Genomic DNA, 17,701 nt, shown 5'->3' with positions numbered 1-17,701 from the left:
CAGTTCCTACCTAAACAAGAAAACACTGAGTCTTATGAATATTTTTACTTTTCAAGAATTTCCTAAGTAGTAAAATCAGATCAGATCAGATCAGTCGCTCAGTCATGTCCGACTCTTTGCGACCCCATGAATCGCAGCACGCCAGGCCTCCCTGTCCAACAACAACTCCCGGAGTTCACTCAGACTCACATCCATTGGGTCAGTGATGCCATCCAGCCATCTCATCCTCTGTTCTCCCCTTCTCCTCTTGCCCCCAATCTCTCCCAGCATCAGAATCTTTTCCAATGAGTCAACCCTTCGCATGAGGTGGCCAAAGTACTGGAGTTTCAGCTTTAGCATCATTCCTTCCAAAGAAATCCCAGGGCTGATCTCCTTCAGAATGGACTGGTTGGATCTTCTTGCAGTCCAAGGGACTCTCAAGTGTCTTCTCCAACATTACAGTTCAAAATAATCAATTCTTTGGTGCTCAGCCTTCTTCAAAGTCCAACTCTCACATCCATACATGACCACAGGAAAAACCATAGCCTTGACTAGATGAACCTTTGTTGGCAGTAATGTCTCTGCTTTTGAATATGCTATCTAGGTTGGTCATAACTTTCCTTCCAAGGAGTAAGCGTCTATTAATTTCATGGCTGCAGTCACAGTCTGTAGTGATTTTGGAGCCCAGAAAAATAAAGTCTGACACTGTTCCCACCGTTTCCCCATCTATTTCCCATGAAGTGATGGGACCGGATGCCATGATCTTCGTTTTCTGAATGTTGAGCTTTAAGCCACTTTTTCACTCTCCACTTTCACTCTCATCAAGAGGCTTTTTAGTTCCTCTTCACTTTCTGCCATAAGGGTGGTGTCATCTGCATATCTGAGGTTATTGATATTTCTCCCGGCAATCTTGATTCCAGCTTGTGTTTCTTCCAGCCCAGCGTTTCTCATGATGTACTCTGCATATAAGTTAAATCAACAGGGTGGCAATATACAGCCTTAACAAACTCCTTTTCCTATTTGGAACCAGTCTGTTGTTCCATGTCCAGTTCTAACTGTTGCTTCCTGACCTGCATACAAATTTCTTAAGAGGCAGATCAGGTGGTCTGGTATTCCCATCTCTTTCAGAATTTTCCACAGTTTATTGTGATCCACACAGTCAAAGGCTTTGGCATAGTCAATAAAGCAGAAATAGATGCTTTTCTGGAACTCTCTTGCTTTTTCCATGATCCAGCAGATGTTGGCAATTTGATCTCTGGTTCCTCTTCCTTTTCTAAAACCAGCTTGAACATCAGGAAGTTCACGGTTCACATATTGCTGAAGCCTGGCTTGGAAAATGTTGAGCATTACTTTACTAGCGTATGAGATGAGTGCAATTGTGTGGTAGTTTGAGCATTTTTTGGCATTGCCTTTCTTATGGATTGGAATGAAAACTGACCTTTTCCAGTCCTGTGGCCACTGCTGAGTTTTCCAAAGTTGCTGGCATATTGAGTGCAGCAATTTCACAGCATCATCTTTCACAAATACTTTCACAAATACTTAGTAAAATACTTTGTGAATTTAAGCTTCCTTTAAAAATGCAATCTCTCAGTTGAAAAAAGTCAACAACAACAAGAACAACCAACAAAAAACCAATAAACTTGGTTGGCTTGTTGAAAAAAATCAACAAAATTGGTTTAGTGTTTTTTGAAATCATTGACCTCTTATAGACATTAATTTAATCCGTGTAACAGCTTCATAGATAAAAAGTTTCCTCATGTCATAGATTAGGAAATTGAGGATCATGATGTTTATGAAACTTACATGATGTCACACAGGATATAAGGGTCAATTTGTTTCCAAGGCCTGCATTCTTTCCATAATGTAACTTCCTGCCTATTACTCTCTTTTAGTAATAGAGAAGTAATACCTTCCCTTCCAATGTATGAACTATAGAAATGGAGTAATGTGATTTAATAAGCTCTTCAAATTTGGCTGTTAGATTCATAAAGTCATGTAGGCTCACATTAGCATCCTTTCTTCTTAAATATTTCTTATGATCCTGGATCATGAATTTCAAATAAACAGTTAAGGGACAGGGAACTCCCAAGTATACCTGGGAATTTTTTTGTTTTATTATCTTATTGGTGGGTGGAAATATCTTAGGTCTGTACTTCATAAATGAAAAAAAAAAAACCACTATGAATTCTATCACATATGGGGGAAAAACCATTATTACTTTGAGGAGAGGTTTTTCAATGTGGGATGCACAACAGAACACAATTAAAGCCTCGAATAAATAATAACAATTATCATTTCTTGATTGTCTACTGTGTGTCATGTATTTTATGAAGCTACACATACTGTATATGATCTTAGTTAAGCCTTACAATCATCTCATGTGGTGTAAAAATAGACATTATCTTTCAGGAAAAAAAGAAACGAGATCTGACCTGCCCCGCTCTATCTGACTCTCAAGACTGAACAAACCCTGCATGAGGGGCCTTACTCATCTGCTGGTACTGGATAGTCCATAAGTTGAAAGATGACCTTCTTCGGTGAAGTACGTGTCAACAAGGTGATGACCCGCAACATAGCTTCCCTCAGAATGGGAGAATCATCTCCACACAATTGCTTATAAATAGTATCCACAATTTTAGACACCTGTAAAAGCAATTTCACAGGCCAATTAGAGTCTCTTGTTCCCTAGGCACTTATAAACCAAACATTTCTTAGACATTAAGAATTTAGTCTTTCTCAGAATAACCGAGGCAGCAACTAACACACAAATAAGCACCAATGGAAAATATATTTATGTGCTTTTTTACATAGTGAAATGATTATTTGCATGAGAAATTAACTTGCATTAATTTTTTTCCTTGACGTTTTTAAAAAATGTAATACTATTTATTTGATTTCAAAAACATTTAAGTACTCCAAGCATACAAACAAAATTAATAGGACATTGCAGATCATGTTTAGTACAGAAGGTTCTTGAACTTTCATTGGTGCAGTGGCTCTTGGCTTTGTTGACAATGCAGAGTTCTATGGTTTGTTTAAAAAAAGTTTAAAACTACTGCACTTCAGTGAAAGTGAAAGTCGCTCTGTCGAGTCCAACTCTTTGCGAACCCATGGACTATACAGTCCATGGAATTCTCTAGGCCAGAATACTGGAGTGGATAGCCTTTCCCTTCTCCAGGGGATCTTCCCAACCCAGGGATCAAACCCAGGCCTCCTGCAATGCAGATGGATTCTTTACCAGCTGAGCCACAAGGGAAGCACTTCAGTGAAAAACTATCCAAAACAATTCTCATTCCAGCTGACCCTCTCCTTTTCCACAGCTAATAATGGCAGCGGGATGCTGTGTCACTATATACAAAAACAAGACAAGCTTGGATGCCCACTGTAGTGTCCACAGGTCCAGTTCCACAGTGCACACCCTGAGCTACGGCCCCTCTGGAAGGCATTGCCCCGCAGCCTCCACACCAAACAAGGAACATTAAGAGTGTATCTCAGTTGCTTTGTTCTTTTACAAACTATACATATGTACAGTTGAGAACTTGGGATTTCTTGCCAATGACCATAAAGTTAACCCATAACCTTACAAATTAAAAAAAAAAAATGCCAGGAACATCTTAAAAAGCCTTGTCACACCAACAGCAAAGTGCAGAGTGAGGAGAATATGAGAGCCTTTTCATTTTAGAAATATGTACAACTTTGATAGTTTTCATACAGTTTTGTACAGTTTGATACACCCACGGTCACTTCATGTAAACCACTGACAATTACTAGAACACTTTGAGAGACTCAGACATGATCATGATCCAACTGGGTAATTAAACCTAATGAGGGCAACAGACACATCTCGTGCTTGCTGCCTCCATGAGAGTCGCTGCCTCCATGAGAGTCACCGCCTTCAAGTTTTATTGAGATCATAATTGACATAAAGCGTTGTATAAGTTTAAAGCATATAGCATAATGATTTGATGTCCATACATCATGAAATGATTACCACAATAAGTTTAGCATACATCCATCATGCAAAATAAAAGAAAAAGAAAAAATATTTTCTGGTGAAGAACTCTTAGAATTTACTCTCAACAACTTGCATATATAATACACAGCAGTGTTAATTACATTTATCATGTTCTGCCGTATATCCCTAGTACTTATTTATCTTCTAACTGGAAATTACACCTCCCACCAGCCTTTGGCAAGCCACAAATCCTATCTCCTTTTCTATGAATTTAATTTGTTTTTGAAATATAATTGACCTACAACACTTCCTTAGTTCCTGGTGTACAACATAGTGATTCCATATTTCTATATGTTACAAAATGTTCACCATGTAAATTTCTCATCTGTCATTGTGTGAAGATATTACATTATTCTTGGCTATGGTTGCCACACTGTAACTTTCATCCTAATTACTCACTCTAGGAGCCTCTCCAAGATCAGTGTGTTTGACCCACGTTCTTTCTGAATTACTGCTTCTGCCCTGGGTCTTTGAGCATATGAGTTTTACCGTGTATGCTTTAAGAGTAAAGTCTTTGTTTCTTACAGCCCTCTGACTCTCCTGAAAGCAAGGCTCAGAGGCCTTCAAAATCAGATATTCTGGGAGTTCATCTGTCTGGTGCAAACAGACCCCAAGCTGGCTAGCCCAATGTGGGCTTTAGATGTCTTACTCCTTGGGAAGAACCTCTGAAATTGTATTATCCTCTGCTTCATTGGTCTCCAACCTGGGGGTATGGATATTGACTGTATAGTGTCTCTGACTTCCTACCCATCTTATTGTGCTTCCTTCTTTAGTTCTTTAGTTGTAGATTTGTTTTTCTGCTAGTCTCCTAGTCTTTCTCATCAATAGTTGCTCTGTCAGTCAGTCAGTTCACTTGCTCAGTCGTGTCCGACTCTTTGTGACCCCACGAATCGCAGCACGCCAGGCCTCTCTGTCCAATCACCAAATCCCAGAGTCCACTCAAACTCACATCCATCAAGTCGGTGATGCCATCCAGTCATCTCATCCTCTGTTGTCCCCTTCTCCTTCTGCCCCCAATCCCTCCCAGCATCAGAGTCTTTTCCAATGAGTCAGCTCTTCACATGAGGTGGCCAAAGTACTGGAGTTTCAGCTTTAGCATCATTCCTTCCAAAGAACACCCAGGACTGATCTCTTTTAGAATGGACTGGTTGGATCTCCTTGGAGTCCAAGGGACTCTCAAGAGTCTTCTCCAGCACCACAGTTCAAAAGCATCAATTCTTCGGCCCTCAGCCTTCTTCACAGTCCAACTCTCACATCCATACATGACCACTGGAAAAACCATAGCCTTGACTAGATGGACCTTTGTTGGCAAAGTAATGTCTCTGCTTTTGAATATGCTGTCTAGGTTGGTCATAACTTTCCTTCCAAGCAGTAAGCGTCTATTAATTTCATGGCTGCGATCACCATCTGCAGTGACTTTGGAGCCCCAAAATATAAAGTCTGATGCTGTTTCCACTGTTTCCCCATATATTTGCCATGAAGTGATGGGACCAGATGCCATGATCTTAGTTTTCTGAATGTTGAGCTTTAAGCCACTTTTTCACTTTCCTTTTGCACTTTCATCAAGAAGCTCTTTAATTCTTCTACACTTTCTGCTAGAAGGGTGGTGGTGTCATCTGCATATCTGAGGTTATTGATATTTCTCCCAGCAATCTTCATTACAGCTTGTGCTTCTTCCAGCCCAGCGTTTCTCATGATGTATTCTGCATAGAAGTTAAATAAGCAGGGTGACAATATACAGCCTTGATGTACTCCTTTTCCTATCTGGAACCAGTCTGTTGTTCCATGTCCAGTTCTAACTATTGCTTCCTGACCTGCATATAGGTTTCTCAAGAGGCAGGTCAGGTGGTCTGGTATTGCCATTTCTTTCAGAATTTTCCACAGTTTATTGTGATCCACACAGTCAAAGGCTTTGGCATAGTCAATAAAGCAGAAATAGATGTTTTTCTGGAACTTTCTTGCTTTTTCCATGATCCAGTGGATGTTGGCTATTTGATCTCTGGTTCCTCTGCATTTTCTAAATCCAGATTGAACATCTGGAAGTTCACTGTTCACGTATTGTTGAAGCCTGACTTAGAGAATTTTGAGCATTACTTTGCTAGCGTGTGAGATGAGTGCAATTGTACGGCAGTCTGAACATTTTTTGGCATTGCCTTTCTTACGGATTGGAATGAAAACTGACCTTTTCCAGTACTGTGGCCACTGCTGAGTTTTCCAAAGTTGCTGGCATATTGAGTGCAGCACTTTCACAGCATCATCTTTCAGGATTTGAAATAGCTCAACTGGAATTCCATCACCTCCACTAGCTTTGTTTGTAGTGATGCTTCCTAAGGCCCGCTTGACTTCTCATTCCAGGATATCGGGCTCTAGGTGAGTGATTACATCATCATGATTATCAGGGTCATGAAGATCTTTTTTGTACAGTTGTTCTGTGTATTCTTGCCACTCTTCTTAATATCTTCTGCTTCTGTTACGTCCATACCATTTCTGTCCTTTATTGTCCCCATCTTTGCATTAAATGTTTTCTTGGTATTTCTAATTTTCTTGAAGAGATCTCTAGTCTTTCCCATTCTGTTGCTTTCCTCTATTTCTTTGTACTGATCACTGAGGAAGGCTTTCTTATGTCTCCTTGCTATTCTTTGGAACTCTGCATTCAAATGGGTATATCTTTCCTTTTCTCCTTTGCCTTTTGCTTCTCTTCTTTTCACAGCTATTTGTAAGACTTCTTCAAACAACAATTTTGCCTTTTTACATTTCTTTTTCTTGGTAATAGTCTTGATCACTGCCTCCTGTACAATATCACGAACCTCTGTCCATGGTTCTTCAGGCACTCTATTGGATCTAATTCCTTGAATCTATTTCTCTCTTCCATTGTATAATCGCTAGGGATTTCATTTAGATCATACCTGAATGGTCTAGTGGTTTTCCTACTTTATTCAATTTCAGTCTGAATTTGGCAATGAGGAGTTCATGATCTCAGCCACAGTCAACTCCTGGTCTTGTTTTTGCGGACTGTATAGAGCTTCTCCATCTTTGGCTGCAAAGAATATAATCAGTCTGATTTTGGTGTTGACCATCTGGTGATGTCCATGTGTAGAGTGTTCTCTTGTGTTGTTGGAAGAGGGCATTTGCTATGACCAGTGCATTCCCTTGACAAAACTCTGTTAGCCTTTGACCTGCTTTGTTTTGTACTCCAAGGCCAAATTTGCCTGTTATTCCAGGTTATCTCTTAACTTCCTACTTTTGCATTCCAGTCCCCTACAATGAAAAGGACATCTTTTTTGGATGTTAGTTCTGAAAAGTCTTGTAGCCATTCAACTTTAGCTTCTTCAGCGTTACTGGTTGGGGCATAGACTTGGATTACCATGATATTGAAAGGTTTGCCTTGGAAAAGAACAGAGATCATTGTTGTTTTTGAGATTGTATTCAAGTATTGCATTTTGGACTCTTTTGTTTACTATCATTGCTACTCTATTTCTTCTAAGGGATTCTTGCCCACAGTAATAGATATAATGGCCATCTGAGTTAAATTCACGTATTCCAGTTTATTTTAGTTCACTGATTCCTGAAACATTGATGTTCACTCTTGCCATCTCCTGTTTGACTACTTCCAATTTGCCTTGATTCATGGACCTAACATTCCAGGTTCCTATACAATATTGCTCTTTATAGCATCGGACTTTGCTTCCAACACCAGTCACATCCACAACTGGGTGTTGTCTTTGCTTTGACTCCATCTCTTCATTCTTTCTGGAGTTACTGCTCCACTGATCTCCAGTAGCATATTGGGCACCTACCAACTTGCGGAGTTCATCTTTCAGTGTCCTGACTTTTGCCTTTTCATGCTGTTCATGGGGTTCCCAAGGCAAGAATACTAAAGTGGTTTGCCATTCCCTTCTCTGGTGGACCATGTTGCATAGGTTTATTTTATTCTTTTTGATGTGATGGTAAATGAGATTGTTTCCTTAATTTCACTTTCTAATCTTTTATGGTTAGTGTATAGAAATGAAACATATTTCTGCATATTTATTTTTCGTCCTGCAACTTTACTGAATTCATTGATGAGTTTTAGTAGTTTTCTGGTAGCATCTTAAGAATTTTCAATCTATAGTATCACATCATCTGCAAACAGTAACAGTTTTACTTCTTCCTTTCCAATTGGATTCCCTTTATTTCTTTTTCTTCTCTGATTACTATGAATAAGACTTCTGAAACTATGTTTAATGAAAGTGGTGTTTAACTGTCTTGTTACTGATCTTAGAGGAAATACTTTCAGCTTTTCACATTGAGTATTATGTTAGATGTGGGTTTGTCATATATGGTCTTTATTGTGTTGAGGTATGTTCCCTCTGTGCCCACTCTCTGAAGAGTTTTTATCATAAATGGATGTTGAATTTTATCAAAAGATTTTTCTGCATCTGTTGTAATGATCACATAGATTTGTTCTTTAATTTTTTAATGTTTTATATCACATCATGATTGATTTGCAGATTTTGTAAAATCCTTGCATCTGTGGAATAAATCCCACTTGACCATGGTATATGATCCTTATAGTGTATTTTTGGATTTGGTTTGCTAACATTTTATTGAGGATCTTTACGTCTATGATCATCAGTGATATTGGTGTGTAATTTTCTTTTTTGTGTTTTTTAAATTATTTTTTAAATTATTTTATTTTATGTTTTATCTTTACAATATTGTATTGGTTTTGCCATATATCAACATGAATCTGCCACAGGTATACACGTGTTCCCGTCCTGAACCCTCCTCTCTCCTCCCTCCCTGTACCATCCCTCTGGGCCGTCCCAGTGCACCAGCCCCAAGCATCCAGTATCGTGCATCGAACCTGGACTGGTGACTCATTTCATATATGATATTATACATGTTTTAATGTCATTCTCCCAAATCATTTTTGTCTGGTTTTGGTATCAGGGTGATGATGGCATCATAGAATTAATTCTAAAGTATTCCTTCCTCTGCAATTTTTTGGGAACAGTTTTAGTAGCATAGATGTTTAGTAGATGTTAGTAGTATAGATGTTTAGTATAGTACAGATGTTTTCTCTAAATATTTGGTAGAATTTGCCTGTGAAGCTACCCATTCTGGAACTTTTGCTTGTTGAAAGTTTTTAAATCACAGTTTAAATTTCAGAACTTGCTATTAGTCTGTTCATATTTTCTATTTCTTCCTGGTTCAGTCTTGGGGGATTGTACCTTTCTGAGAGTTTGTCCATTTCTTCTATATTGTCCATTTTGGGGTGTATAGTTGCTTCTAGTAGTAGTATGATCCTTTGCATTTCTGTTGTATCCATTGTAACTTTTCCATTTTCATTTCTAGTTTTATTGATTTGGGTCCTCTCCCTTTTTTTTTTTTTTTTCTTTATGAGTCTGGCTAAAGGTTTATCAGTTTTTAAAATACTTTCAAAGAACCATCTTTTATTTTTATTGATCTTTTCTTTCTTTAGTCTATATTTCATTTATGTCTGCTCTGATCTTTATGATTTCTTTTTTCCTACTAACTTTGAATTTTTTTTTTATTCTTTCTCTAGTTGCTTTAGGTGTAAGTTAGACTGTTTATCTGAGATTTTTCTTGTTTTTTGATAACCTCATATCGCTTTAAGCTTAGCTCTTAGAACTGCTTTTGCTGCATCCCATAGATTTTAGATCATTGTTTTAATTTTCATTTGTTTCCAGGTATTTATTTCCTCTTTGATTTCCTTAGTGATCCATTGGTTGTTTAGTAGCATATTGTTTAGGTTCCATGTATTTGTGCTTTTCGGAAAAGACAATGGCACCCCACTCCAGTACTCTTGCCTGGAAAATCCCATGGACTGAGGAGCCTGGTGGGCTACACAGTCCATGGGGTCGCTAAGAGTCGGACGTGACTGAGCGACTTCACTTTCACTTTTCACTTCCATGCATTGGAGAAGGAAATGGCAACCCATTCCAGTGTTCTTGCCCGGAGAATCCCAGGGATGGGGGAGCCTGGTGGGCTGCTGTCTATGGGGTCGCACAGAGTCGGACACGACTGAAGTGACAGCAGTAGTAGTAGTAGTAGTATTTGTGCTTTTTAGTTTTTCCCTTACAGTTGATTTCTAATCGCATATTGTTGTAGTTGGAAAAGATGTTTGATATGATTTCAATTTTATAAATTTAATGAGGCTTGCTTTGTTGCCCAGAACTATCCTGGAGACTGTTCCATGTGCTCTTTATTTATTTATTTTTTTTTTTTGCAATAATTTTATTTTGGAGGATACAGGAGAGAGTTACACAGGTGAAGGCTAGACATTTTGGGTTATTTTTTTTTTTTCAGTTTTTTTTTTTTTTTTCTTATTTATTTATTTATTTTTTTTTTAATTTTTTATTTTTTTTTAAACTTTACATAATTGTATTAGTTTTGCCAAATATCAAAATGAATCCGCCACAGGTATACATGTGTTCCCCATCCCGAACCCTCCTCCCTCCTCCCTCCCCATACCATCCCTCTGGGCCGTCCCAGTGCACCAGCCCCAAGCATCCAGCATCATGCATCGAATCTGGACTGGCAACTCGTTTCCTACATGATATTTTACATGTTTCATTGCCATTCTCCCAAATCTTCCCACCCTCTCCCTCTCCCACAGAGTCCATAAGACTGTTCTATACATCAGTGTCTCTTTTGCTGTCTCGTACACCGGGTTATTGTTACCATCTTTCTAAATTCCATATATATGCGTTAGTATACTGTATTTATGTTTTTCCTTCTGGCTTACTTCACTCTGTATAATAGGCTCCAGTTTCATCCACCTCATTAGAACTGATTCAAATGTATTCTTTTTAATGGCTGAGTAATACTCCATTGTGTATATGTACCACAGCTTTCTTATCCATTCATCTGCTGATGGACATCTAGGTTGCTTCCATGTCTTGGCTATTATAAACAGTGCTGCGATGAACATTGGGGTACACGTGTCTCTTTCCCTTCTGGTTTTCTCAGTGTGTATGCCCAGCAGTGGGATTGCTGGATCATAAGGCAGTTCTATTTCCAGTTTTTTAAGGAATCTCCACACTGTTCTCCATAGTGGCTGTACTAGTTTGCATTCCCACCAACAGTGTAAGAGGGTTCCCTTTTCTCCACACCCTCTCCAGCATTTATTATTTGTAGACTTTTGGATCGCAGCCATTTTGACTGGACCACTTTCTAACACCATACACAAAAATAAACTCAAAATGGATTAAAGATCTAAACGTAAGACCAGATACTATAAAACTCCTAGAGGAGAACATAGGCAAAAGACTCTCCGACATATATCACAGCAGGATCCTCTATGACCCACCTCCCAGAATAATGGAAATAAAAGCAAAAATAAACAAATGGGACCTAATTAACCTTAAAAGCTTCTGCACATCAAAGGAAACTATTAGCAAGGTGAAAAGACAGCCTTCAGAATGGGAGAAAATAATAGCAAATGAAGCAACCGACAAACAACTAATCTCAAAAATATACAAGCAACTCCTACAGCTCAACTCCAGAAAAATAAACGACCCAATCAAAAAATGGGCCAAAGAACTAAATAGACATTTCTCCAAAAAAGACATACAGATGGCTAACAAACACATGAAAAGATGCTCAACATCACTCATTATCAGAGAAATGCAAATCAAAACCACTATGAGGTACCATTTCACACCAGTCAAAATGGCTGCGATCCATGTGCTCTTTAAAAGAATGTATATTCTGCTGCTTTCAGATGGAATGCTCCATCTAAATATCAATTAGTCTATCTAGTCTAATGTGTCACCTGTATCTCCTTATTGATGTTTTGTCTAGATGATCTGTCCATTGCTGTAAGTGGGATGATAAATTTTCCCACTATGATTGTGTTGCTGTTATTTTCTCCTTTTGTGTTTGATAATGTTTGTCTGATATATTGAGGTGCTCTTATGATGGGGGGACATAGAAACTTACAATTGTTATTTCTATTCCTTGGATTGATCCCTCAATCATTATGTAGTGTCCTTTTTTTGTCTCAGATAACAGGCTTTATATTAAAGTCTATTTTGTCTGATAAGTATTGCTACTTCAGCTCTCTTTTGATTTCTATTTGCATGGAATATCTTTTTCTATCACCTCACTTTTGTCTGTATATGTCTCTAGATCTTAAGTAGGTCTTTTGTAGGCTGCATATATATGAGTCCTACTTTTGTATCCATTCAGCCAATCTATGTCTTTGGTTGGAGCCTTTATTCCATTTATATTTAAGGTAATTATCAATATGTGGATTCTTATTGCCATTTTGTTGATAGTTTTGAATTTGTTTTTTGTAGATATTTTCCTCCCTTTCTTCTTTTGTGATTTGATGACTATCTTTAGTGTTGTGTTTTGATACCTTTTTTGTGTGTATAACCATTACAAATTTTTGATTTGTGGTTACCATGACATTTGGGATAGCAGTCTATATATATGTGCATGATTATTTTAAGTTCCTGATCTCTTAATTTCAAATGCATTTTTAATATCCTGCATTTGTACTCTTCTTCTCTCATGATTACTGATTTTGATATCATATTTGTCTGTGGATAATCTCCTACATTTACTGGTGAGCTACTACTTTCATAATTTTTTTTGTTCCTACTTGTAGTCTCTTATTTTCCACTTTGAGAAGTTTCTTTAGCATTTATTGTAAAGCTAGTTTGGTGGTGCTGAATTCTTGTAGCTTTTGCTTGTATGTAAAGCTTTTGATTTATCTATCAAATATGAATGAGATTATTTCTCTTTTATCACTTTAAATATATTATTCCACTCCCTCTTGGTCTACAGTTTCTGCTAACAAATCAACTGATAACTATTTGGGAATTTCTTTGTTATGTTATTTGTTGCTTTTAATGTTTTCTCTGTGTTTAAGTTTTGTCAATTTGATTACAGTGTATCTCTGTGTGTTCTTGCTTGGATTAGTCCTGTATGGGATTCTCTGTGCTTCTTGAATTTAGCTGATTGTTTCCTTTCCTGTGTTAGGGACATTTTCAGCTGTTATCTTTTCAAATATTTTTTCAGCTTCTTTCTCTCCCTGTTCTACTTCTGGGACATTTATAATGTGAATGTTGGTGTATTTGACCCCGTTGTCTCTTAAACTGTCCTCACTCCTTTTCGTTCTATTTTCTTTATTCTGTTCTGCAGCAGTCATTTCCAATATTTTGTTTTCCAACTCATTGATTCATTATTCTGCCTCACATATTCCACCCTTAATTCCTTTGAGTGTATTTTTCGTTTCAGTTATTGTATTCTTGCGGAGAAAGCAATGGCACCCCACTCCAGTACTCTTGCCTGGAAAATCCCATGGATGGAGGAGCCTGGTGGGCTACAGTCCATGGGGTTGCTAAGAGTCGTACACGACTGAGCGACTTCACTTTCACTCTTCACTTTCATGCATTGGAGAAGGAAATGGCAACCCACTCCAGTGTTCTTGCCTTGAGAATCCCAGGGATGGGGAAGCCTGGTTGGGCTGCTGTCTATGGGGTCGCACGGAGTCGGACATGACTGAAGCGACTTAGCAGCAGCAGCATTGTATTCTTGAAACACAAGTTGTATACACACACACACACACACACACGTGTGCACATGAAGTGAAGTGAAAGTCACTCAGTTGTGTCTGACTCTTTGCAACCCCATGGACTGTGGCCCACTAGGCTCCTTTGCCCATGGAATTATCCAGGCAAGAATACTGGAGTGGGTAACCTTTCCTTTTTCCAGGGGATCTTCCTAACCCAGGGATTGAACTCAGGTCTCCCACATTGCAGGTGGATTATTTACTATTTGAGCCACCAGGGAAGCCCAAAGAAATTGGGCTTCAAAGAGATTGAAAGTACTCAAGAAATTGAGCACTGAAGAATTGATGCTTTTGAACTGTGTTGTTGGAGAAGACTATTGAGAGTCCCCTGGACTGCCAGGAGACCAAACCAGTCAATCCTAAAGGAAATCAGTCCTGAATATTCATTGGAAGGACTGATGCTGAAACTGGAGCTCCAATAGTTTGGCCACCTGATGTGAAGAACTGACTCATTAGAAAAGATCCTGATGCTGGGCAAGATTGAAGGCAGGAGGAGAAGGGGATGACAGAAGATGAGTTGGTTGGATAGCATCACTAACTTGATGGACATGAGTTTGAACATGCTCCAGGAGTTGGTGATGGACAGGGAAGCCTGGCGTGCTGCAGTCCATGGGGTTGCAAAGAGTCGGACACAACTGAGTGACTGAACTGAACTAAACTGATTGTATTCTTGATAAAAACTTCTTGTGACTTCTTGTTCTGTGAATCCATTCTTTTCCCAAGTTCTTGAATCATCTTTATGTTCATTACTCTGAACTCCTTTCTTGGATAGATTGCCTTTTTCCACTTCATTTCACTTAGTTGTCCTTCTGAAGTTTTAGCTTGTTCCTTTGTCTGGAACATTTCTTTGCCATCTATTTCTCGGTCTTTTTTCTAAATTTCTCTTTGTATTTTTATGCATGTAGTAGGTTAGTTATGTTTCTTGACCTTGGAGAAGTGGCCCTCTGTAGGGGATGTCCTATGTATCACAGCAGTACATTTTCCTCTTATTACCCAATGGCCAGGAACTAACTGGCCCCAGGGTAGTTTCTGACCTGTGTTTGCACACTCAGATCTGCAGGCTGTGGAATTATGATTTTCTTAGTCTAATGTCTGCCCCCTGGTGGGGGAGGCTGGATTAGAGGCTTGTGCTGGCTTCCTGGAGGGAGGAGTAGGTGCCTGCCCTCTCGTGGGTAGAAATGGGTCATGGTTCTCTTGCGGACAGGAACGTGTCAAGGGGTGTATCTGTTGGTGGCTGTGGGCTCAGGAAGTCTTTAGGCAGCCTGTCTGCTGATGGGTGTGGCTGTGTTCCCACTCTGTTGTTTGACCTGAAGGGCCCCAGCACTGAAGCCTACAGGCTGTTGCATGGGGCCAGGTCTTGGTGCCAAAGACCCAAACAAGATATTTTACTCATGTAGATGAACACTCCCCAATATGTCCACCACCAGCTTTTATGACCCCAGAGAGAGCGAGAGCTTCTCCTTGCCTTCTCAGGAAACCCTCCAAGACCAGCAGGTAGTTCTGGCCCAGGCTTCTATGAAATAACTACTTTTATCCTGGATCCTCTTACACACAAGAACTTGTGTGTGCCTTCCAAGAGTGATGTCTCTGTTTCTCTTAGTCTTGCAGACCTCCTGCAGTCAAGCCTTACTGATATTCAAAGCCAAATACTCTGAAGACTCCTTCTCCTAATGCTGGTCCCCTAAGCTGGGGAGCCTGGCATGAGACTCAGAGCTCTCACTTCTGGGAGAACTTCTGTGACATTATTATTTTCCGGTTTGTGGGTTACCCACCTGAGTGCTATGGGGTTTGATTATATCACTACTGTGCCCCTCCTACTGTTTCATTGTGGTTTCTTCTTTGTGTCTTTGATGTAGAATATCTTTTTTGGTATGGTCCAGTCCTTTTTGCCAATGGTTGTTCAGAGGTTAGTTGTGATTTTGGTGCATTTGTGAGAAGAGGCAAACTCAGGTCCCTCTACTCCACTGTCTTGTCTCCAACCCCTCTTCACTTTTAAATGAGTTTTAGCTAGACCTGGAATTCTTCTCAAACCAAAGGTTGTATATTCAACATCAAGCTTAATCTACCCACCTCACCTCACTTCTTATTTCAAAAATGCTTCTCAGAGGTTATAAGCTGAAAAGTTGGTTGATATAAATTTATATTCCATTGCAGTTTCCTTATGTACAATTGAATTATCTGTGTACAACCCTTTACTCTGGGGCTTCCCTGGCGACTCAGCAGTGAAGAATCCACCTGCAATGCAGGAGTCTCAGGAGACACAGGTTCAATCCTGGGATTGGGAAGATTCCCCTGGAGGAGGGCATGGCAACCCATTCCAGTATAATTGCTTGGAGAATCCTATGGACAGAGGAGCCCAGCAGGCTACAATCCATTGGATTGCAGAGTTGGAATTGACTGAAGCAACTTAGCATACATTCAACCCTTTACTCTAAACAAGTGTTTACTGTAAAATATTCATCCTACCAAGATGAACATGAGATGGAAGACATAAACCATTGTTATTCTCCACAGATCTCTTAACTACTAGGTTTGGAGCTTTTTCTTCTCATCCTCCCCCTACTACTATAAATTCAGCATGCCCCTAAAACGAGCCAGCTATGTTACTGTATGTTCAATTGTAGAAAAGATGATTTTTTTCAATCCTCGAGGAAGGATGTGCTGGATTAGATTATTTAGAAACTGTAAGCCCACAAACTATATTTGAAATTTAGGAGTTTTCAGGAAAATTTTAATGCAATTTTTCCTTATAACTGACTTTAGAACCTAACCCTGTTCAAGAATCCACTGTATTCAGTAATTCAGTTCTTTGTGGGAGCTGGGGAAATAAATTGCTAAACCCCGGTTTGTTCATTTTTTCTCCCTAGTTAATGATTTTTGTAGAACAGGTTAATTTTACACATCTAGTTTTCTATTTGGCTTCTCTTCCTCTCTATGACCTGATATGGCTTTACCTAGATTCCTTTCCTCACTGCATGAGAGGAGAACTTTATTTTGTTAAGGAAATGACTGTTGCCCTCAAGCTTGCTTTGCTTTGCCTTTTGGAATGCTCTGCTTGCCTTTGCTCTGCTTGCCTTTTGGAATGCTCCTGACTATATTAGCATGGGAGTTTGTAAGAAGCATTACTTCCTTTTTCCTGCTCTCTGAATTTGTGTGCAAGCACTCAGTTTATCTATAATCACGTAACACTGCTATGTCAAGAGAGGGAATTGGGAGGTCAGCCCTTATGTCTCCATCAGAGCTGGTTTAATGGGCATATGACCTATGCAACTGCATAAGGTCCCATATGCTGAAGGTCCATCAGTTTGTTTAAACCTCTGCTGTCACTATATTGAATTTTTAATAAGTTTTCCCTTTAGCTTGTGTTTTTAAATAAACTCCCAAAGGACAGTGGAGCCTGCGTGTACATGGAGGAGATAAGTACAATATGTGAGTCAGTGAAAGCCTCTCAGTCATGTCTGACTCTGCAAACCCATGGACTATACAGTTCATGGAATTCTCCAACCCAGAATACTGGAGTGGGTAGCTGTTCTCTTCTCCAGGGAATCTTCCCAACCCAGGGATTGAACCCAGGTCTCCTGCATTGCAGGTGGATTCTTTACCAACTGAGCCGCCACCAGATGGGCCCAAGAATGTGAGTCAGTAGCCTCTTTCAGAGGTAGCATTCACAATGCCCTAAGGCCATAGAACTCCAGTGGCTACATTAGTGTGTAGGGGGAAATCAAAACTGGTATAAGATAAGCATTTATTGATGCTTCAGTCAATTAGGCTGAAAATGACAACAGAGGAAAGAGAAAGATGTGGCAATCCATAAATTGTTTTCCTTCCGATCTTTCCTTATTCATGAGTAAGATGGTGATAGAGAGTGTTAAAGAATGTGTGAATGACAAGAAGTTGAATAAAGACAATTAAGTTAGTTTTGTGTAGTGTTTATAACTCTTTTGGCAAGAATAAAATGCATATGCATGCATAAGCTATGAAATAGGAATTGTAGTATTTTGTTAAGTTGTGTGGTCTTACATTTGCATTTATAACTGGCATTGCACAATATAAAGGTGGGCTGCAGAATTCATGCTAAAACTTTAAATTTTTAGTTTTTTTTTTAATTAGAAAATAACCCC

General features: G+C 39.2%; 1 protein-coding gene across 3 annotated transcripts in view; it reads right to left on the bottom strand.

Annotated features, from left to right (window-relative positions):
- MROH9 (maestro heat like repeat family member 9) overlaps positions 1-17,701 on the bottom strand; it is a 150,504-nt gene that overhangs the window by 82,047 nt on the left and 50,756 nt on the right. For all 3 annotated transcript variants that reach the window (XR_009490841.1, XM_059875703.1, XM_059875702.1), the window contains exon 10: positions 2,468-2,622. Coding sequence is in view for 2 of the 3 variants with exons in the window: in XM_059875703.1 (XP_059731686.1) it covers positions 2,468-2,622 (155 nt within the window). In the remaining variant the exon portion in view is untranslated. The remainder of the gene's footprint in view (positions 1-2,467; positions 2,623-17,701) is intronic.

This window comes from Bos taurus, chromosome 16 (assembly GCF_002263795.3).
Source record: "Bos taurus isolate L1 Dominette 01449 registration number 42190680 breed Hereford chromosome 16, ARS-UCD2.0, whole genome shotgun sequence".
Classification (NCBI taxonomy): Eukaryota; Metazoa; Chordata; class Mammalia; order Artiodactyla; family Bovidae; genus Bos; species Bos taurus.
Note: the sequence above shows the minus strand (reverse complement) of the source record. Positions and strands in the feature narration are given on the sequence as shown.